At 50.2% G+C, this 23,373-nt stretch overlaps 1 protein-coding gene across 5 annotated transcripts in view; it reads right to left on the bottom strand.

Annotated features, from left to right (window-relative positions):
- Nucleotides 1-2,714: 2,714 nt before the first annotated feature.
- The window catches only part of DAG1 (dystroglycan 1), a 66,654-nt gene continuing 45,995 nt past the window's right edge, over nt 2,715-23,373 (bottom strand). For all 5 annotated transcript variants that reach the window (XM_004034147.5, XM_004034145.5, XM_019024209.4 and 2 more), the window contains one exon: nt 2,715-7,531. In XM_004034147.5, coding sequence (XP_004034195.5) covers nt 5,129-7,531 — 2,403 coding nt within the window. In that variant the 3' untranslated portion in view covers nt 2,715-5,128. The remainder of the gene's footprint in view (nt 7,532-23,373) is intronic.

Here is a 23,373-nt window from a genome sequence, read left to right as displayed (position 1 = left end):
CAGAGCGAGACTCTGTCTCAAAAAAAAAAAAAAAAAAAAGGAAATCCCAGCGCTTTGGGAGGCCAAGGCGGGAGGATCACTTACTTGAGGTCAGGAGTTCGAAACCAGCCTAGCCAAGATGGCGAAACCCCATCTCTACTAAAAAAAATACAAAAATTAGCTGGGTGTGGTAGCACGTGCCTGTAGTCCTAGCTACTTGGGAGGCTGAGACATGAGAATTGCCTTAACCCAGGAGGCAGAGGTTGCAGTGAGCCAAGATCACGACACTGCTCTCTAGCCTGGGCCACAGAGCAAGACTTTCAAAAAAAAAAGAAAAAAAGAAATAGGCCAGGTGCGGTGGCTCATGCCTATAATCCTAGGACTTTGGGAGGCTGAGGCGGGTGGACTGCCTGAACTCAGGAGTTCGAGACCAGCCTGGGTCACACGGTGAAACCCCATCTCTACTAAAATACAAAAAATTAGCCAGGCGTGGCAGCATGCACCTGTAGTCCCAGCTACTCAGGAGGCTGAGGCAGGAGAATTGCTAGAACCCAGGAGGCGGAGGTTGCAGTGAGCTGAGATTGTGCCACTGCACTCCAGCCTGGGCGACAGAGCAAGACTCAGTCTCTAAAAAAAAAAAGAAAAGAAATAGAGAAATGAAGCTCACTCTCGAAAGACTGATGCTTGAATTGGACCTTGTTTGCTTTAGGGGAGCTAGGAAAGGGCCTCTTCTAGGAGCTTGTTCAACCTGTTGGCAACAAGGGGAGGCGAGGCTGTGGGCTACAATGAGGTAAGTAGTGTGGAGCCTCCAGCTCCCCCAAGACTGGTGGTATTCTTTTTTTTTTTTTTTTTTTTAGACAGAGTCTTGGCGTCTCGCTCTGTTGCCCAGGCTGGAGTGCACTGCAGTGGTGCAATCTCAGCTCACTGCAAGCTCCACCTCTGTGGTTCATGCCATTCTCTTGCCTCAGCCTCCCGAGTAGCTGGAACTACAAGCGCCCACCACCACGCTCAGCTAACTTTTTTATATTTTTTAGTAGAGACAGGGTTTCACCATGTTGGCCAGGATGGTCTCATCTCCGGACCTCGTGATCCGCCTGCCTCGGCCTCCCAAAGTGCTGGGATTACAGGCGTGAGCCACAGCGCCCGGTCCCAAACTGGTGGTAGTATTCTAGAGGCCAGGCTGGCCTAGACACACCACAAGATTTTCCAGCTAACAGCCCTTATCCCAAGACTAGCTCAAAGATCTAGGCCTAAGGCAGTGCCTTTATGACAAGAGAAAATGCAGATTCCTCTAGCATTTTCTAGAGACCAGCACTGTCTCCAAGCCAGGCCAGAGTCATTCCAAGTCAGAGGAATGTGGGAAGGCAGATTCCTGTAGGTCTGATGTTCCTTCTTTCCTACTCTCCTGTCTACGACCCTCTAACCCCAGCTTAAAAGACCTGAGCAGTCCTCATCCAAATCAAGGAACAGGGATCTGGCAGGAGTGCCAGGGGTCAAGGATCTGCTGGGCTAAACAGCGGATACTACCCCATCCCCCAAAAGAGGCAGGGCAGAGCAGAGGCCAGAGGTCCTTCTGGCCTTAATGTTCTCTGCCAAGACCAAGTATTCCCTTACTTGAATTCAGAACAGTGAGTCCACTCATTACCCAGTGGCTTCAGGTTAGATGTTAAGCAAAATTTCCTGAGGTCAAGAGAGTAAAGACGGGGTAATTTCCTGGGCCCCTGCTGCTAGGCCTAGGGAGTGAAGTGTGTGCTGGGGACAGCCTTTCCTGGCACTTAGCATGGTGCACATTCAGGTCCTAACTCCAAGTAGTTGTTGGACCTTCAACAACCCCCCACCCTGGGAATCAGCTCTTATCTGCAATATCGGACCAGCCTCTGTGGGTCTTTGAGCAGAGGAGCAGGGGTCATGGTAAGGAGCCAGTGATGGCAGAGTTGAGCCCAGAAGAGGCACCAGTTGTTCTGTGACCAATCACTCGATTCTGCCCCTTTGCCCCTTGAAACACAGCTGCTGCATCTCCTGCCGCCCACACTACGAGCAGTGTCCTAGGACAACCCATCTGCCCCTTCCTGGGCACTGAGTCATGATCAGCCTACCCAGCTGGCCTGTCCATCCCAAGCCAGGGACTGAAGGTCACCCCCCAACCCCCAGAACCTACAGGCCAACCAAGGCAGAGCAGCCTGGCCAGAAACCATTGTTCCCACCCCGAAGCCAACACAAACCTGCCTTGAGACTACCTGGGAGACTAGCCAGTCCCAAGCCCACAAGACAATGCGGGCAGGAGGTGGGGTAGAGCTGCAGCCAGAGGTATCCCTAGGTCCCCATCTTCACAGAGACCTGGCCTGAAGGACCCCTACCCAGGAGATACAGGGGCTGACCCACTCTGGGGCAGAAAACCTGTGACACTTTCCCACCATCCTCCTTCCCAGCCAGTCTCACTGGGTTCTCTGCTATCCCCCACCCCTTACAGAGGAGGAACTGAGGATGTAGGAGACTTGTTTTAGCTGACTCACAGGCAGAAGAGGGGTGAAGGGGGCATTACATGTTGGCAGAGTTTCTGGAGTGCACACCCAGCCCTCCCAGCACAGAAATGGTAAGGCTTACATGGAGGCCACCTGGGCCAACCCCAAGTGGACCTGGCTGAGTCTCCTCTTCCCCGTCACATGAGCCCCCAACCCCTCATGTCCAGGAACCTCTCCAGATGCCAGGGAAACAGATGCCCAGACGCAACGGCGTTGTAATAAAGACACTGCTTTTATTTAGTTTGATATGTTTCTTTACAGAATGCAGAAAACACATCTTAAAATCATATAGAAGGAAATAAAAACACATCAGTGGTTGGTGAACACTTGAATGTGAGATTGGCTCTCCATCTCACAGAGTCCAACGGCCATCACCAGCCCAGTGCTCAGGGGAGCAGGCTGCCTGCAAAGGCATTGTTGCTGTTGTTATTCTGTTCACTGCCCCATCGCCTCCAGTTGCTATGGCAACAGGCCATTCTGGGCCAGCCACATCTCTGCATGGCAGTGCCCAATGGTGGAGTTGCTAGGGGCAACGGAGCTGTTTGGAAGGCCTTTCAAAGCCCTCACCTGGAACACTGGGAATTGTTTATTTTTTGATGAGGTCATCAGAAATAATCTCACCAGGTCAGATCCCACTTGTGCTCCTGTCTCTGGGGCACCAGCGAAACTCTGACTTGGAGGCATGAGCCCAGTCACCAGTGGTCCACTGAGCCCACATTTACAGGCTCCCCCACAGGGGCACTGCTCACTCCAGAGTACCCCCTGGGGACTGGGGCAGGGGAGAGGGGCTGGGCCCTGTGGGAGAAGGCGCAAGGGGAAATGCCCTCTGGAGAACAGTAGGACGGAGACCCCTCCCCTCCTACCAGCCCTCCCCTCCTGAGGCAGCACACACAAATCCTCTGCAAAACAGTTGATATGGCTTAGAAGTAGCTGCTCCGTGTGCAAAGGGAGCCTGGGTCCACCCACCCACCCTCAATCAGGGAAGGGATACATTATTGCGAAAGGCATTCCTCCCTAAAAGGTACCCAAAATAACGCTTCAGACATCAAGAAAAGTCATGCTCAAAATGGTTTCTTCCACAGGAGGAGAATCGAAGCAGAGTGGGCGCCCCTGAGTCATGGGACAGAGATGCAGATGGACGGACGGATGTTCTGCTAAAAAAGGCAAAAGAACCCCAGTGTAATTCCAGAATTTAAACCATTAGGAAAAGTAGGGGGAAAAGAATCAAAATAAGCAAAGCCGTCAGTTCCATGGAATCAACACTTAAGAGCTCGTACAAACTGCTGTAAGCATCACCATTTTAAATCTTTTTTTTAATAAAACAATTTGAGGCTGTATAAAAACTTTAGTAAAAAATTAGCTTTGAGAGCTCACAGATTTTTATTATGAACTATTGCTGGCACTCCTCCCCAGCCACCAGACCTTTTCCAGTAGTTCAGGCCCAAGGCCTGGGACTGGAGTGCCAGAGAAAAGGGATGGGGTGGGTCGGGGCAGGACTGTGGACTGTTAGGACAAAGCGGCCAAGGTCAAATGAGGAAAGAGCATCACATGACATAAAAATATTGCGTCTTCACCAAAATGTCCCCCACTGAGTGTTTCAAAAAACCGTGATATTCCTTTTAGGAGGAAAAAAAAAAAAAACAACGCACAGAAAAAGGGTAAAACAAAATAGGTTGATGTGGTCGAGACCTTTGACCTCCCAGGTGCCCCCACAAGCAGCTGGCCCACCCTGGAGCACCAAAGTTGGGGGCCACAGCCACCGCTGCCTCTTGGAGTCCCTTTTTCATGGAAATGAAGACCCCTTGGTGGTGGGCCACTAGTGTACATGGGCTGGAAGTGGGGATGTCCATGGCCCAAGAGACCCCTCCAGCTTCCAGCCCCTGGCAACAGCGGGAGAGCAAACCCAGCACCAGGGACCTGGCGTGAGCCAGGGCCGGGAGGCCCCCAATCAGGCTCTGGGGTATCAGAGCAACCAAGTTGACGTAGTGTGAAAAAATAGTATTCCTTTGATAAAAAATACTGTCCCTTGGTCTTCTCTAAGTTTGAAACACCCTGGGAGCTTATTTTTAGCAAAGCAATTCCCCATACCCACCCAAAAATTATACATACAAGTTTAGGTAAACAGCAGATTAAATGTAAAAACTTAACCTTAACTTCTGAAAGTCCTTTGAATTTAATCTTTAGTTACTGTTTTCCATGTTACATCCTGCAGCTAGACACACGTGAATAGAAAAAACAGTACAGTTAGTGTTAAAGGCAAAACGCAGAGAGCCAGGGGGCCGCCCAGCACTGCCTGCGAGTTCATTCATGGTTCCTCGCTCCCTCCACCTCCACTCCACATGGTGCTTTCAGAGCCAGCCATCAAAAATGAAGCGAAGAATTCTCTATGAACAAACCAAAAGCTGTTAGGCAAAAAATAAAAATAAAAAAGTCCCCAAAGTCTCTCCAGCTGCTTTGGGGTTTGGGAGGACCAGAGAGGGCGGGCTTGTCCAGGCCCCTGTGTCAGTGTGTGCTAGGTCAGGTGTCGGCTCCCGGTGGGCAATGGTCTGCAGGCCACCGGTCTCCAGACAACACCATGTTGTCTCCAGGCCCCTGCCCTACCCTGCCTCCACCCAGGCGCTTGCGGGTTAAGGTGGGACATAGGGAGGAGGTGACCGGTATGGGGTCATGTTCTTGGGACGGGAGCCCTTGCCCTCCATGGGTGCTGTGAAGGGCGGTGGGGGCTGGTAGGGAGGCGCATTGGGATCCTCATCCCGCAGGGGCGTGTACTCTCCCACGGTGTCCTGGTTCAGAGGAGTGGTCTCGGGCACACTCTGGTTGGGGTACTCAGGAGGGGGTAGGGGAGCCTTCTCCTCCTGCAGAATGAGTGGCATGCTGGAGGAGGGTGGGGGCTTGGAGTCGTCCAGTTCGTCCGCAAAGATGATAGGCACCCCCTTCTTGATGAAGGTGGCCTGGTCCTCAAGGGTAAGCTTGCCCTTCCGCTTCTTGCGGTAGCAGATCATGGCAATGATGCCAGCAATGAGCAGGATGGCTGCGACCACCACGGCCGGAATGACTGTGTGCAGGTAGACATCATCCTCACTGCTCTTCTCAGGGTCCCTGTCAGGCACTTCTGTGGGAGGCGCCTCTGAGGGCACTCTCCTGGGTGGTACCACAGGGATAAACTGTAGGTGCCGACAACTGCCAGAGCCCGTCACGGCGATGCTTGTGGCCTTAAAGTCAGGCTCTAGGGTGTTGGAGAAGGCAGGCCGAGGTTTTCCATCATCCTCAGCGATCCGGCGGCTCAGCCCAGCGATCTGCTCCTTGGGGCAGGGCTCCAAGGGCAGTGTGTTGTTGGTCCATTCCACCACGATGGAGCCCCGGGTGATATTCTGCAGGGTGATGGTGCTACAGTTTCGGTCTCCAAAGGCGAAGGCCAGTTTCTTTACCAAGGCAATCTTCTTGTGGATGTCATTCAACACCAGTGCCGGGTCACCCACAAACTTGGCCTTGAACCTTGCAGGAGCCCTATCCCCTTGGGGGCGCCTGTGGACGTGGATCTCGAAGGCATCCACAGCCGACAGGCCCCCCTTGTCTGTGGCATGCATGAAATACTCGTGTTTGCCCACGTGGCTGCTGTCGGGAAGGCCATACATGAGCTGGCTGTTGCTGTTGAACTGTACCCAGGACTTCTCGCCCACCAGCTGCTGCTCCCGCAGTTTCAGGGTCAGCTTCAGCTTGTCAGTGGTGGTGTCCTCATGGTCATAGAAAGTGTCTGACGGGATCTTCACCTCAAAGTAGGTGCCAACCCAGGCATCTACCCTGTCAATATGGTTCTTGAGCTCTGGGCGCTGGTTGGGTTCTCCGCCACGGGGCACTCCACTGGTGGTGGTGCGAATACGAGTAGGCGGTGAGGCAGTTTCCAATCTGGTGATGGGAACTTTGGTGGTGACCCGGGGCACTGGCCGGGGTGTCCGTGGTTTCTTGGTCGGCCTGCGAGTCGTGGTGGTGGTGGAGTCAGTTGAAGGCGTTGAGGGTTTTGGTGTGGATACTCGTGGCTTCTTGGTGGTGGTTGTGGGAGGGGTAGCAACTGCAGTAGGCTCCACATAGCCAGGAATGGTCATCGTTGGGCGAATCTGGCCAGGAACTGTGGTGCCAGCTTCTGACACCCGAGTAGGCTGGATGGGGCCTAGGGTTGGGGTTTGAATAATGGCGCCTCGAGTCCGGATGGTGACCGTGGGTTTCCCAGGAACAGGATCCCTGACTGGAGGAGCCATGGTCTCTGTTGGAGGAGCAATGGCTGGAGATGTGGGGGTTGGCACGATCCTGGATGGGGGCTCCTGGATAGCCGTGGTTGGGGGCCCAATGGCAGTGACAGGTGTGGGTGTAGCATGGATCTGCCTCCGGACGCGTTTGGGAAGAGGGGGCTTCTTATTGGCGATGTGCCAACCCACCACAGGGTAGCCAAGCTGAGCAGACATTGCGCCCTCCCTGGCAGGGGCCTCTACACCACGAATGTCAGGCACACTGTTCTGGTTCAGGGAGCAGCCCAGCTTCCAGGAGAGAAGGGCCCCATTCTCCACCACCTTTTTTGCATTTCCCGGGCCAGCCATGAAGGCCGACATGTCAAATAGTCTGTTATTCACCACTGGCACTAATTTCATGTTGTGAAGCTCTACTTCTGAGAAGCTCCGCATCCTGTGCAGGAGGTCAATCCTTTGCTTTGGGGTCATCTTGGTGAGGTCGGCATCCAAAATCACCGTCAAAACAGTCACAGGTTCATCCGCAGCACAGGCAGATGATACCACCTCACCAGGGTCTGGGGAGGCTGTCCTCACCGACTGCAGCTCACTGTGGTCTTCAGGGTAGACCTCGATGGAGAACACACTGGAGGTCTGGGGGATGTGGCTCCCGTTGGCCCCCAGCCGTGTAGCGCTCACTGAAATGTAATGCACACCCTTATCAGTGTCAAGGGGGAGGCCCTCCAGGGTGTGGCTCTGCGAGTCCCAGTGCAGCCAAGATGGCAAAGCCTCCTTCCCTGCCGCTGATACCTAGAAGAGACACAAGCATAAATTAAAAGTACTATTGTCACTGCATAACCTGAATATGATCACAACAGTTAACCTGAATTGTGTGACAGGCTTAAGGTATAATTCAGAATGCCTGCTGGGGAAGCTGATTCCTCTCCCCTAGAGAGACACAACTGAGTTTATTTACCTGTCACAAGACTAGGGCTATGAGATGGGCTAACTTGGGAGGCAAATATCTCACGCAAGGCCACACAGTGGGGAGACAGCAGTGCTGGCACTCAAGCACATGTCTCATTCCCAAGAACTGATGCCATGGAGCTCACGACTGTTGTGGATTTTTTAACAGTGACACACCCTGCCACCTACTTGCCCATTCTACCTGAAGAATCAAGTCACATTCCAGCCCTCAGCATTCCTTTCCACCCTTGCCTCAGACTTCTCCCCGGCCCTCTGCAGACACCACATCTTTGCTCAGGTCACATGCCTGGCCTGGAGGACCATTCCTGCCCCAAAGTGGAGATGCACACAGGTCTGGGTACAAGGGAAGGCTCAACGCTCTGAAGGACTCACATTACAACATCACGTTACATTCAAGTGTAGTGGGGCACATTTGTGTAGCAAAGAGAGTTAGTTTTATCTAATGTTTTCATTTACCCTGCTTCTCAAATCTCAAGACAAACTGTGGTGCCCAGGCAACAGAGACTAGAATCAACTATTCTAGAATAGTGCTTATTAAAGGAATCCCAAGGAGCTCTGGTCTCTCTAAAAGAGAGAGGTTCTACAGTCAATCAAGTACAGGAAATACACAGAGACCTCTTCTGCCCTTGGAGAGATCAGGCACAGAAGCAGGCCTAAGGAGCTCATCACCTTATTCCAACTCAACAGCATCTCCCAGACTTCTTTTGTTGTGGAAGTCCCTTTCCACAGAGATATAACTGGTCATACTCAGAGCACCCAAGGAAATGCCACCATAGAAACCTCCATCATCAGCTGATAAGAGGAAAATATGACTTAGCTCTTGCCCCAGCCCCATCTGTGGCTCCTCTCACTTTTGGGAAACACCTACTCCTGCCCCAATGCAAGAAAGGTGACACCCCCCATTCTCTGGTTGGCCTGAAGGCACTCTCATCTCCATTGTCCTATAATAAGTACCAGAGACAAATTGGCCAAAACACAGTACATCACACTGCCAGACTCAGCTCAGGACTGCCCTTCATGGCCACTGCTTATCAATAGGGGGACCCTAAAATGCTTCCCTCCCTGTGGCAGGAAAGCTAAAGCCATTGACTGCTGGATTCCCCAGTGGCTCTGGTTCCCTGGGCTTCCTCCTGCCAAAAAACAAGGTACTTGAGTGATTTGGAAAGGAGACCCCAGGCTTGTACCCAGGTGTCCAGGCAGCAGCCTTATCAGAAACTAGATTATTTCCCCCCTTTAAACTAATTTAAACAGGTTTCCTACACCCAGCAAAAATGTATGAGAAAGCTGGGCATGGTAGCTCATACCTAGAATCCCAGTACTTTGGGAGGCCAAGGCGGGAGGACTGCTTGAGGCCAGCAGGCATTAGAGACCACCCTGGCCAACACACTGAGACCCCCATCTCTATTTAAAAAAAAAAAAATTTTTTTAACCATGACATGACTGACATTGTTAGGAATTATTATTATTGGGCCAGGCATGGTGGCTCACCCCTGTAATCCCGGCACTTTGGGAGGCCAAGGTGGGCAGATCACCTGAGGTCAGGAGTTCGAGACCAGCCTGGCCAACACGGCGAAACCCCATCTCTACTAAAAGTACAAAAATTAGTCGGATGTGGTGGCAGGCACCTGTAGTCCCAGCTACTCAGGAGGCTAAGGCATAAGAATTGCTTGAACCTGGGAAGCGGAGGTTGCAGTGAACTGAGATCACGCCACTGCAACCCAGCCTGGGTGACAGAGTGAGACTCCATCTCAGAAAAAAAAAAAAAGGAGTTATTATTATCAGGGTTATCATTTCCTAATTGCTCTCTGAGCCACTCATTAAGGGTTAGCAAATAGTGTTTCTTTTGCGATACCACATTGCATCAACTCTAAGATGTGCCATCATCTAATTAGGAATCTCCCACCCTATCACTCACCATCAAACATCAGAAATGCTAAAACATCTGCAAACATGGGTGTCTTCAAATTCATGAAAAACGCTAAATATATTTTTCTTTTAAAATATTTTTTAACCATAAAAATCACACTTATTGGCTGGGCGTGGTGGCTCATGCCTGTAATCCCAGCACTTTGGGAGGTTGAGGCGGGTGGATCACTTGAAGTCAGGAGCTTGAGACCAGCCTGGCCAACATGGCAAAATCCCGCCTCTACTAAAAACACAAAAATTAGCCAGGCATGGTGGTGCACACCTGTAGTCCCAGCTAGTCGGGACGCTGATGCACAAGAATGGCTTGAACCCAGGAGACAGAGGCTGCAGTGAGCGGAGACCACACCACTGCACTCCAGCCTGAATGACAGAGTGAGACTCTGTCTCAAAAAAAAAAAAAAAAAAAAAAAAAAAATCAAACTATTTCAAATGTTTTGGCTGAAAAATCTAAGCTTTACATTTTTCAGTTCATTTATATTAAATACAACTGCCACATCCGTATATAAACACATAAAATAAAGGTTGAATGCTCTTGTTTTGCAAAAACAAACAAAAAACCACCATGAAGCAAATAAGTAAGCCCATGAGATGTTTTACAGGAGTGGGATAGAAGTAGGGGTCCTGAGAGGTGGAGAGTAGGTGAATTAGGGTGTGGACCCCGGTTCTTGGTCACCTGAGGGTTATTTCCTAACTCTACTCCATCCCAATGGCCACCAGTAGGACAGGAGCTCACATGGCAGAGGGAGGATGAAGAAAGGTGACAGGGAAGGCCTGGAATAGAGGTCTGCTTAAAGCCAACGAAGGAGAAGCCAACTGCAGAGGAGACTGAACAAGGTTGAGAGGGACTAGAAGGGAGCCAAATGGCTGGCTAGAACCATGGGACATTCCTGAGTGGCTAGGCGCTCCATCAGTGTTGATAAGTCAGCAGCCTGTTGCCTCTCCAAGTCTGTCTTCAACTATACAAGGGCACTTTTTTTTTTTTCAGACAGCGTCTCACTCTTATCACCCAGGCTGGAGTGCAGGGGCGTGATCTCGGCTCACTGCAAGCTCCGCCTCCCGGGATCACGCCATTCTCCTGCCTCAGCCTCCCAAGTAGCTGGGACTACAGGTGCCCGCCACCACGCCTGGCTAATTTTTCGTGTTTTTTTTTTTTTTTTTTTTTTTTTTTTTTGAGACAGAGTCTCGCTCTTTCACCCAGGCCGGACTGCAGTGGCGCTATCTCGGCTCACTGCAAGCTCCGCCTCCCGGGTTCATGCCATTCTCCTGCCTCATTCTCCTGTAGCTGGGACTACAGGCGCCCGCCACCGTGCCCGGCTAATTTTTTGTATTTTTAGTAGAGACGGAGTTTCACCGTGTTAGCCAAGATGGTCTCGATCTCCTGAGCTCGTGATCCGCCCGCCTTGGCCTCCCAAAGTGCTGGGATTACAGGCGTGAGCCACCGCGCCCAGCAATTTTTCGTATTTTTAGTAGAGACGGGGTTTCACCGTGTTAGCCAGGATGGTCTCAATCTCCTGACCTCGTGATCCGCCCACCTCGGCCTCCCAAAGTGCTGGGATTACAGGCATGAGCCACCGCACCCGGCCACAAGGGCACTTTTTAACAGAAAATAGAGAAGGGCCCTGCCTTCTCAAGGCTTCCCAGCCTGGCTCACTTCCTATTCTGCTGACCCCAACAACCAAAGTTCTGCTATCAGGCAGTTCCTACAGAACAAACTCAGGCCATTCTATAGGAAGGCTCCCACAGCGAAGCCGTCCTTGGAAGCCATACACTTATTTTAACTATGCCAAGTAACTTAAAAACATGTTAACATTATGTAACAAACAATAAACACTAAAGAAAACCTCAGGTTTCACCAAAGCAAGTTATAATGCTCAAATTGGGAGATGGGAGATGAGAAATTAGCTTTATTTTGACTACTGAGAACAAATTCTTTCACAATTTATTTAATTTTATTTATTTATTTATTTTTTGAGACAGAGTCTCACTCTGTCACCTGGGCTGGAGTGCAGTGGCACGATCTCAGTTCACTGTAACCTCTGCTTCCTGGGTTCAAATGTTTCTCCAGCTTCAGCCTCCTGAGTAGCTGGGACCACAGGTGACTGCCACTATGCCCGGCTAATTTTTTTTTCTTTTTCTTTTTTTAGAGATGGGATTTCGCCATGTTGCCCAGGCTGGTCTCAAACTCCTGGCCTCCAGTGATCTGGCTGCCTCAGCCTCCCAAAGTGCTGGGATTACAGTTGTGAGCCACTGCACGTGACCAAATTCTTTTACTATTGTCCACCCATGGCTTTGCAGCCATGTAAAGTTTACCCATGTCTTTGGGGCAAGTCATGTCAGAAAAACAGAGCTTATATGGTTCACATCTGTGTCACTGCCCAAATCTCATGTCAAATTATTGTCCCTAGTGTTGGAGGTGGGGTCTGGGGGAGGGGACTGGATCATGGGGGTGATTTCTCATGGATCGTTTAGTACCATCCCCCTAGAGCTGTTCTCATGACAGAGTTCTCACAAGATCTGGTTGTTTAAAAGTGTGTAGGCCGGGAGCAGAGGCTCACGCCTATAATCCTAGTACTTTGGGAGGCTGAGGTCGGTGGATCACTTGAGTTCAGGAGTTCAAGACCAGCCTGGTCAACACGGCGAAACCTTGTCTCTACTAAAAATACGAAAATTAGCTGGGCATGCTGGCAGGCGCTTATAATCCCAGCTACTTGAGAGGCTGAGGCAGGAGAGTCGCTTGAACCCAGAAGGCGGAGGTTGAAGTGAGCCAAGATTGCGCCACTTCACTCCAGCCTGGGCAGAAGAGCGAAACTCCATCTCAAAAACAAAAGGCCGAGCATGGTGGCTCACGCCTGTAATCCCAGCACTTTGGGAGGCCGAGGCGGGCGGATCACGAGGTCAGGAGATCAAGACCATCCTGGCTAACATGGTGAAACCCCGTCTCTACTAAAAATACAAAAAATTAGCGGGGCGAGGTGGCGGGCGCCTGTAGTCCCGGCTACTCGGGAGGGTGAGGCAGGAGAATGACAGTGAACCCGGGGGGCGGAGGCTGCAGTGAGCCGAGATCACGCCACGGCACTCCAGCCTGGGCAACAGAGCGAGACTCCGTCTCAAAAAAAAAAAAAAAAAAAAAAAAGTGTGTAGCACCTCCCCCAGCCTTCCTCCTGTTCTGGCCAGCCGTGTGAAGTGCCAGCTCTCCCTTTGCTTTCCACTATGATTGGAAGCTTCCTGAGGCATCCCCAGAAGCAGAAGACACTATATTCTCTGTATAGCCTGCAGAACCATGAGCCAATTAAAACTCTTTTCTCTATAAATTACCAGTCTCAGGTATTTCTTTATAGCACCACAAGAACAGACTAATATAAGAGCCAAGTCTCTCCAACCTAGTCACCTGCTTTCCCCTCTGCAAATTTTGGCTCCCCAGGGTCCTGAAGTCCTGGCCACTACCTGGCTGCAGGACAGGTGTCTAGATCTACAGCCCTGAAGCAGGCAGTCACTCCACGATCATGGGTACTACTCAGGAAGAAAAAGTACTAATCTGAATGTTCTAAAACCCCTGCGTCTCCAGTCTTGGTACTGGTGACATCAGGCCCAAGCAGCACTTTGAGTGGTACTGGTGACATCAGGCCCAAGCAGCATTTTGAGTGGTACTGGTGACATCAGGCCCAAGCAGCACTTTGAGTGGCAATGATTCTTTATATACATATATGTATATGTATATATAAGGGTCTCACTCTGTTGCCTAGGCTGGAATTCAGTAGTGTGATCATGGCATATTGCAGCCTCAACCTCCCAGGCTCAAGCAATCCTCCCACCTCAGCCTCCCAAGTAGCTGGGACATAGGCACGTGCCTGGGTATTTTGTGTGTGTGGGTGTGTAGAGACAGGGTCTCATTATATTGCCCAGACTGGCTTTAAACTTCTGGGCTCAAGCAATCCTCCTGCCTCAGCCTCCCAAAATCCTGGGATTACAGGTGTGGGCCACCAAGCCCAGCCCTTAAATATACATTTTTTTGAGCCAGGGTCTCACTCACTGTCACCAGACTGGAGTGCAGTGGTGCAATCACAGCTCACTGCAACCTCAAACTCCTGGGCTGAAGTGATCATCCCACCTCAACCTCTTGAATAGCTGGGACTACTTGAGCCAGGTGTGTACAACCAGGCCTGACCAATATTTACTTTTTTGTAGAGATGGGTCTTCCTATGTTGTCCAGATTGGTCTTGAACTCCTAGGCTTCAGTGATCCTCCTGCCTCAGCCTGCCAAAGTGTTGGGATTACAGGTGTGAGCCACCATGCCCAGCCATGATTCATTTTAATAGAAGGGCTACAGGAAGCAAAACAAACCTAATTTCCACAAGGAACCTGGCCAAGTCACAGGCACACTGGCACCTCTGCATTTTCAAGGCCATTTGGGGAAAGCCCCTACCTGGAAAGTCTGAACATGCCTGAAGGTTTGGCAGTGTCCACAGTCCCCAAAGGATTCCACTAGGAGCCCCACCCTCCCAAAGGGACTCAGCTCAGGGCTTAGCTCATCCTGGAGGTGCTAGGGGATAAAGCACCTGCTCTACCCTAACAAAGCAGGAGCCCCTCAGTCCACGGGAACTCTGGATACCTCCTCAGCTTCCAAAACTTATGGGCTCTGGATCACTTCTCTTCTTCTCAGGTCCTAAGGGTGAAACAGGATATGAAAGTTCCTTCTCACAGATGCAGCCCAATGACAAGCCAGGACTCATCCCCGTAACAATGGGGATAACAATCCTCATTCTCCTACTCCATGAGAAGGCCCATCTTTCACTGTGAATCCCAGCTCCAGGCTGGCTGGTGCTTGACCCAACCTTGGCCCCAGTGTCATCTGTAAAATCAGGGAAACAATCCCAACCTCATATGATTATAGTGCCAGGCACATGATGGACTCTGCCAATAATGGTTCCTATGGCTCCCATGGGCTCTGAGAAGAATCAGTAAGTAATTTGAGGCTACTGCACAAAGGGGCCCAGGGCATGTCCAGGCTCCTCTCCCTAGTTCTCCTTCCCAACTGACCTTGGACCCAGTGCACAGTGGGGTCCTGTCTCCCTGTTCATACCACAAAATAGAAGCTCAAAGCATCTAAGGTAAGTGGGGAGGCAACAGGCAATGAGGGAGCCAAAATCATATAGAGAAACAAAGCTGAGGCTGGGGAAGCTCAGGGAGTTGCTTGTCAACACTTGTCTACCAGAAGTAGATGAAAACACTAAGGGGCATGGGGGACGTGGGGGACCTGCTGCAGGTGAGAACCCAAAGACCTGCTTTCACCTCTTCAACCTGAAACAGGTGGACTAGGCCAGGCACAGTGGCTCACACCTGTAATCCCAGCACTCTAGGAGGCCAAGGCAAGAGGATTGTTTGAGGCCAGAAGTTCAAGACCAGCCTGGGCAACATAGTGAGACTTTGTCTCTATAATTAATGAAATGGGTGCACTAGATCCTGGCACATTTACACATGGGATTTTGACTATCCTTAGAGTCCTTGGTTTGCCTGGTATAAAGATTTCTGCCTACTGTACCACAGCCACCCACAACTAATCCTCTAAGGGCTGCCAGGCCAGGAAGTGCAGAAAAGAGGCAGGAATTGGGGCTGTGAGGTCCTTAGCAGCAGAGGCACAGAGGCACATGAGTTTGGATGACAAGCTGGTCCCACCGTGGAACTCCTCCAGCATTTCAGGTCTCTCTACCAGCCAACACCAAACACCAACACTGCCTTGGAGCTGGGAGAGGCAAGGCCTGCTGACCTTATAGTTGCTGTCTTGAAAGAAGCCTTCAGACAGTTACTAGACACATCTGCAGGAGGCAGAAACTGCCCAAGAAAGCCTGATTTAAGGAGATCACAGGCTGTAGCTCACAGGCCACCCAAAAGGCCAGAAAACTTTCCGGTTTCGGCAACCCTTAGAGACGATGTGCTTCTGAGATAGAAAGTGAGTCTAGCATTAAGGAAAAAAAGATCTTGAAAAGCCTATAACCAGCTTCTGAAATCCTGACCCACAAAGTGCATCCCAAAACATTAAGAATCAAAACCACAAAACCTGGGCAGATCCACAAGAAGTTCCAAAGACTGAGCTGGGCATGGTGGCTCACACCTATAACCCCAGCTACTCAGGAGGCTGAGGTGGGAGGATCACTTGAGGCCAGGAGTTGAGCCCAGCCTGGGCAACATAGCATGACGCAGTCTTAAAAAAAAAAAAAAAAAGGGGAGGGGGGCGGGCGTGGTGGCTCAAGCCTGCAATCGCAGCACTTCGGGAGCCTGAGGTGAGCGGATCACCTGAGGTCAGGAGTTCAAGAGCAGCCTGGCCAACATGGTGAAACCCCATCTCTACTAAAAATACAAAAAAATTAGATGGGTGTGGTGGCAGGCACCTGTAATCCCAGCTACTTGGGAGGCTGAGGCAGGAGAATTGCTTGAACCCGGAAGGCGGAAGTTGCAGTGAGCCGAGATCACACCATTGCACTCCAGCCTGGGGGACAAGAGTGAGACTTCATCTCAAAAAAAAAAAAAATAAAATAAAAATAAATAAAATAAAAAGAAAATTAGCCGGGCATGTTGGTGCGCACCTGTAATCCCAGCTACTTAGGAGGCTGAGGCAGGAGAATTGCTTGAACCCGGGAGGTAGAGATTGCAGTGAGCCAAGATCGTGCCACAGCACTCCAGCCTGGGCAACAGAGCGAGACTCCGTCTCAAAAAAAAAAGCAAAGGTCTAAAACTGTGATGCCCACAATAAATCACCATGACCAACGACCAGGGAACTGCCAAATTTGAACATTTTGGTCACTCCTCAGTCTCTGGGACACTCCCTCCAGCTGCTTTACTGGTGCCCTCTGCACACAATAGACCATCAAACACTGACTTTGATAAAGATACAGCACCTGTAGGCACTAAACACCATCAGCCTGGGCAACACGGCAAAACACCGTCTTTACAAAAAAGAAAAATTAGCTGGGTGTGGTGGTCCCAGCTACTCAGGAGGCTGAGGTGGGAAGACTGCTTGAGCCTGGGGAAGTCAAGGCTGCAGTGAGCTATGATTGCGCCACTGCACCTTGGCCTGGGTGACAGAGCAAGACCTGTCTCAAAAAAACAAAAATGGCTGGGCGCAGTGGCTCACGCCTGTAATCCCAGCACTTTGGGAGGCCAAGGCGGGTGGATCACGAGGTCAGGAGATCGAGACCATCCTGGCTAACACGGTGAAACCCCGTCTCTACTAAAAATACAAAAAAAATTAGCCAGGTGTGGTGGCGGGTGCCTGTAGTCCCAGCTACTTGGGAGGCTGAGGCAGGAAAATGGCGTGAACCCAGGAGGCGGAGCTTGCAGTGAGCCGAGATCGCGCCACTACACTCCAGCCTGGGCGAAGAGCAAGACTCTGTCTCAAAAAACAACAACAACAAAAAACAAAAAAAAAAACAAAAAAAAAACACCATGGAACTCAAGCAAAGTCTCTCACCCCAAGCCAGTACCATTCCACACCTGAAGAAAGAGCGAATGGCTGGAGGAGCTTCTATTACTTAGTTCTCATAAAAGCAGGTTTCCACCCATAGTCTGAGTCAGTTATGCATAGCTGAAAAACAAAACTGAAGAATTAGGCTCTCTCTAGGGCCAAATAATTATAATTGGCTTATGAAACCAAGAAAACACAAGCTTTATCATTCAGGGCCCACAAGTTGATGTCTTATCCATGCAGGAGTTGCAGGACTTAGAAATGGCAAGCAAAGACTCTAGACAGATGTACTAGCACTTTCACAGCTGATGATGGCCAGTAAAGAGGGATCCTAAGAATAACATAATCGAGAAACTGATTTGGTGAGCATTCCTTCTCACTACAAATCTTTTGGAGGGAACTTTGGGCCTTGGTGGTGGCACCTTCCATCAATACCTCTGGACATGTCAGCCCTTAAGGTGCGGGCTGGGCCCTTCCCCGTGTCCCCCAACAGATCCATTTCAAAGTGATACAGACTGCTGCCCCGTGACATCCCAATGCTGGACCTGCAGAGGCCTGCCTTGGCAAAGTCCCTGCTTTCCTTCAGACCTGGTCATCAATTCCCGACCTTTCAGCTCCCTCATCCCTAGTCAGGCTGCAGAGCTGGGCCAACCTGCAGCCATCTATGGCTGGGTACCATAGACAACACCCTGGAGGCACTCCCACATGAGGCAGTCAAGGCCTCCTCATTGCAAGCTGACTGTGTGTCCTCTGCTCAGGGAAGCAGGAGATGGACCCTCTGATGGAGTATCAGCCTTGGTGCTGACTCACACTCAGGGTTATCCTGTGTCTGTGCCATGGACTAAGACAATGAGATAAATCTGCTCTGTGGCCTTCTGCTAATGAGGAACATGGGCAGTCACATGGCTGTGCTGCAGGGAGATGGCACAGACCAACACGAAGAGCCTCTAGCTTAAGGTCAGAGGGCCAGGCCTTTGTCCCCACCTGAGGTAAAAAATCATGAGGGAAGTTAAGTACATGTGGCCTTAGCAGAGCCACACCCACAAGAGATTATCATTGGTCCTGCTGTTAGACATGCAAACCTCAAAGCAGAACCTGGCCCCTGCCACAAACACCAACGCCACAGGATCAATACTGAACACAGTGTTCAGCCCAGTCAATGCCCTTCTGGTCTGAGCTACAAAGCATTTTATCTCATGTTCACTGTTCTCATCTAAAAGCAAAAATTAGTCTTTTTCCCCAAAAAAGTAAAGGGCAGCTTAACATAGTTAGAGCCACTAATAAAATCCTCAGAATCAGTCCTTCAATCTGGAGCCCTGACATCATCTATTTTACTTTGTCATGTTCTCTTTCAGTCTTTGTCAGTGATTTTTTTAAACATAGAAGCCTATATTTTCACTAAGTATTTGAGTTGATGAATCTGGGCAAATGCCATTCTGACAGCCCACCCCCAAGGATGCCTTCCATCGCCAACCCGCATTTCCCGGTGTGCTTTGTTCACAAGGGGTCCATTCAGAAATGCGGAACACCCACTCGAGGCAGGAAGAAACTGCAGTTCATCTCACACAGGCGGGGTTGCCACAAAGCTCTCAAGCATCCAAAGAAATGCTCCTTTCATGAACTCCCCTTCCTAGCCAAAGAGAGTGCCCATTGTTCTCAGGGGAACAATTGGGGGCCCGTGCCAGCAGCTGAGAGCACAGTCCCAGGAAGGGCTGCTCCCAGCCTGCCAACATCTTGGGCTGAGGGAAGGTCCACATTGTCTGCAGGCAAGAAGGCTAAAGGGAAGCAGGGATGAAAAGCCATCCTTGCAGGCTCTACCAAAATGAGACATCTGAGGGGCAGCCTGGGCATTTCATGAAATGTAAAGATGTCTCTCCCTGACCACCTTCGAGGAGAGGTTAGAACATCTCCTGGCATATAATCACATTTCTCAGCCAGTCCCACACTCAAGTCAGAGGAGAGGTGCCTGCAGGGATGCAGCACCAAACCCAAGGGAGACAAGGGTGGCTCATACTGTGGCCAGCCCAGGACAGGCCAGGATCCACTGAGTGAAGGACAGGTTGGCTTCTGTGGGACCCATCCCCACAGACCCTGGTAAGGAGAAAGGGTCCTCTCAGCTCCAAAAGTAGCTGTGAGAGCCAAGGACAGTCAAGAGCTGGGCTGAGCTTTGTATACAGGCATCCAGTCTGATTCAAGGGAGCAAACATCAAGACTATCTGCTTTAGGGTTTCCTAAGGCCACAAGAGAGGAGACACGGGCCCCATGGCACAGGTCTCTCAAAAAAGCTATGCTGGCCATGAGGACCTCGAGGGAGCCCATAGCCCCTTCTCACACGTCTGGTCAAAGCAGTCCATGTGTGAGTTAACCTGGGGTCAATAACAGAATATCAATTCTCAAGGCAGAACTGGAGAACAGCATTGGTTAAGCAACAAGTGCTGGCCAGGCTGAGACTGGACAAGAGCTGTCAGAACATGAAGGAGTGTCAGGTGTGGGGCAGAGCAGAAGAGCCAGGATCTTGGGGCTATACCCTCTGGGCAGGCAGGTCCCTTCTTTATTCTCCTGACCCTGCAGACTGACGTGTAAAGTATACACCAATATAAAATGTAGCAAAGCATTTGCTTCAGGCGCTTTGTTGGGTGTATCAACAGACTGACACAAGGCAGCACAACCTCCTGAAATAAAGTAACCAGAAGCCCACACAGGTCAGGCCAGGCTTTTCAGGCAGTCAACACAGCTCACTTAGAATGAGAACTTAATTTTCTAGCCCTTCAACAGACCAGCATCTAAGTGTGCTATAAACACTGGATTATTCTACCGTCAACCCCCATGCATATCCCCTAACCAATCAGCAAGTATGACAACTATGCCATCTAATCTCACCAGGTCTTGGGACAGACCATGCAGATCACGTTCCACCTGAGTCTTCATTTGGCAACTCAGCCCTGCCCAAATAGACCAACCCTCATCTGGACATCCCACATGGGGCTTAGGAGGAAGCAGGCCAGGCTCAGTACCTCCTACCTCAGTTCTTCACCAGCTTCTTCTTCCTCTGATACTTGGGGAAGAAAGCCTTTGAAAAGCCCCTTACAGACCCACTTCTCTCTCCATTTACTTTCACTCAAATTGACAACCCTGCCACATGTGGGCACTGGCCTTTCTCTGCTGAGGAGCCCAACTCCATGTGCTCCCAACAACTTCTCAAATTCCCCACATGGAGCTCTGCAACCCACCACTGTCCCACATGTCTTACCGTTGTTGCTCCACCTCTGTTAATGCTTTATCACATAGCAAGCCTTTAATTAGGCATCTACTTCGAAACAGGTCCTATGCCAAGTATCTAGAACCCTACACAGGGAACAATGATAGCTTACCAGCCAGACATCACCTTCACTCAGACTCTCCTTTCACTTTCACCAAGGTTGGCCCTGATCTTCCAAACCTGTGGTCCTGCAGCCTTCATTCCAAAAGCCAGAACTGTAAACCAGCCATTTACTTAGCAATCAGTTTTGGGCCCCATGATAGGTCAGCTTCTGCTCTGGCTCAAAGATGCCCACATGCATGGCAGGTTGTACAAACCCGTCTCATCACATGTGACACCATCCATGTCAAGGCATACACAGTGTGTCTCTCTCTTCCACAGCCCTGCAGTGTCAGAGGTCAGAGGCACGGTAACAGACAACTACGAGGGAAGTCTTCTAAAACTGACTAGAACAAAGCATTAAATTATAATTCCAAAGCATGCTGACACACGAAATAAACACAGGTCAGTTACCTGAAGATAAAGACCTTATATACTACAGGCTCAAGAAGCCTCTTGGGGACTGGGTGCGGTGGCTCTCTCCTGTAATCCCAGCACTTTGGGAGGCCGAGGCGGGCGGATCACAAGGTCAGGAGATCGAGACCATCCTGGCTAACACAGTGAAACCCCGTCTCTACTAAAAACACAAAAAATTAGCCGGGCATGGTAGCAGGCACCTGTAGTCCCAGCTACTCAGGAGGCTGAGGCAGGAGAATGGCATGAACCTGGGAGACGGAGGTTGCAGTGAGCCGAGATAGCGCCACTGCACTCCAGCCTGGGCGACAGGGCGAGACTCCGTCTCAAAAAAAAAAAAAAAAGGCCTCTTGGGTGCTCCCTACAAACTAACTCTGTCCCTACAAGCTATGTGCTCCGAGATAAGTAACTTAGCTACCACTTTGTCATCTAAAAATGGAGCCACACTATCTGCTGAACAGCTCACAGAAGCAAGGAAATCCCAGTGGCAATAAACTCACCTAGCACCCAGATCTGAACCCCCAATAACATTCACCACAAAAAGGAATCAGGCTCCTTGGAGAAATGGCTGAGGGAGGGTGAATACAAGACAGGCCTGGAGCATCTTATCCCAGAAAGTAAGGAAGCACTTAAATGATTGACAGGGGCATATCACAAGAATACAGGAACCAACTTAAAGGGGCTCCCAATGGTCAAATCTGGGACAATTTGAACACCACAATAATTAAGATGAGCAATAAACTATTGAATATTAGGAAACAGTGAGTTTGTACTAATAATGGATCAATAAACACACAGTCAAGCATTAGAGGGACAGGGTGGGGCCACTTTCCAATGTGAAAATACAACAAGAAGTCATTTGAAAGTGTGTGTCACAGGGCCTGAGGCCTCAAAACACGGCAAGGCCATAGTACACTGTGGGGCAGCAGGTGAGCTTAGTCTCTTGCTGCCCCAGCACAGGCTAGCATTTCTCCCTGCATACAGCAAGGCAGGCTTTGACAATCCAAAACAGGTTTGCAGGTGCTAAATGAGTCCTCATTCCCTTTGCCAGCCTACAAACATTTGAGGGCCTACTATGTGATGGAAGGCAAACATGACTAACAAAAAACAAGAATTTCAAGTACAGAAATCTGCTAAGAAGATGACACAGAGTTTTGTGGGAAAGCTGCTTTTACCAGGGTGGAAGGAAAGGGCTCCAACAGATGATGTCCAAGTTGAGCCTGAAAGATATGGCTGTACCCATGACAAAAGAAGAAAGAATCAAAAGCTTGGGGTGGACCCTAAGCTAGGTGTGTTCACTGGGCAGAAAAGGACCAGTGTGGCTGGGACAAAGTATACAAAGAAAAAGATGTGGGAGAGGAGGTCACAGGCCAGATCATATGGGGTTCGATTCTTGGTGCAGCTCAGTAAAAAGGGATTTTGAATAGATTTAAGCTTTAGAAAGATAAAGACATCTCTTGACTCAATATGGAGAACAAATTGAGAGGTCAAGAACAAAGGCAGGGGGAGCCTAGGAAGAAGTAAGCAAGCAGTAGCTTGGATGAAGGGCAGTACCAGTGGGCCCAAGATATGACTGGGGTCGCCTCAACAAGCATCCTTAGGACCAATATCTGAAATGTTCCTCACACACTCAAGAATAGTGGGCAGGCTGGGCGTGATGGTCATGTCTGTAATCCTAGCACTTTGGGAGGCTGAGGCAGTAGGATCACTTGAGCCTAGGAGTTCAAGACCGGCCTGGGCAACAAAGTGAGACCCATCTCTACAAAAAAATTTAAAAATTACCTGGGTATGGTGGCGCACACCTATAGTCCCAGTTACTTGGAAGGCTGAGGTGAGAGGACTGCTTAAGCTAGGAGGTGGAGGCTGCAGTGAGCCATGATAGTGCCACTGCACTCCAGCCTGGGCAACAGAGCAAGACCCTGTCTCAAAAAAAAAAAAAAAAAAAAAACACAAGAATATTAGGCAGCCATTAAAAGTTACATTCCCACATAACATTTAATGACTACAGGTAAAAAAATACTCAAGCTACAGTTAATGAAAAAAGTTAAAAAAAAAAAAAAAATAGGCCTGGTACAGTGGCTCATTCCTGTAATCCCAGCACGTTGGGAGGCCGAGGCAGGCAGATCACCTGAGGTCAGGAGTTTGATACCAGCCTGGCCAACATGGTGAAACCCCATCTCTACTAAAAATACAAAACGTGGGCTGGGCAAGGTGGCTCTCCCCTGTAACCCCAGCACTTTGGGAGGGCGAGGTGGGCGGATCACGAGGTCAGGAGTTTGAGACCAGTCTGGCCAATATGGTGAAACCCTAGCCGGGCGTGGTGGCACATGCCTGTAGTCTCAGCTATTCAGGAGGCTGAGGCAGAAGAATAGCCTGAACCCAGGAGGTGGAGGTTGCACTGAGCTGAGATCACGCCACTGCATTCCAGCCTGGATGAAAGAGCAAGATTCCATCTCAAAAAATATATATATATATCTGTGTGTGTCTATGTATGTGTACACACACACA

This window comes from Gorilla gorilla, chromosome 2 (assembly GCF_029281585.2).
Source record: "Gorilla gorilla gorilla isolate KB3781 chromosome 2, NHGRI_mGorGor1-v2.1_pri, whole genome shotgun sequence".
Taxonomy (NCBI): domain Eukaryota; kingdom Metazoa; phylum Chordata; class Mammalia; order Primates; family Hominidae; genus Gorilla; species Gorilla gorilla.
This window is presented reverse-complemented; position numbering and strand designations above follow the sequence as displayed.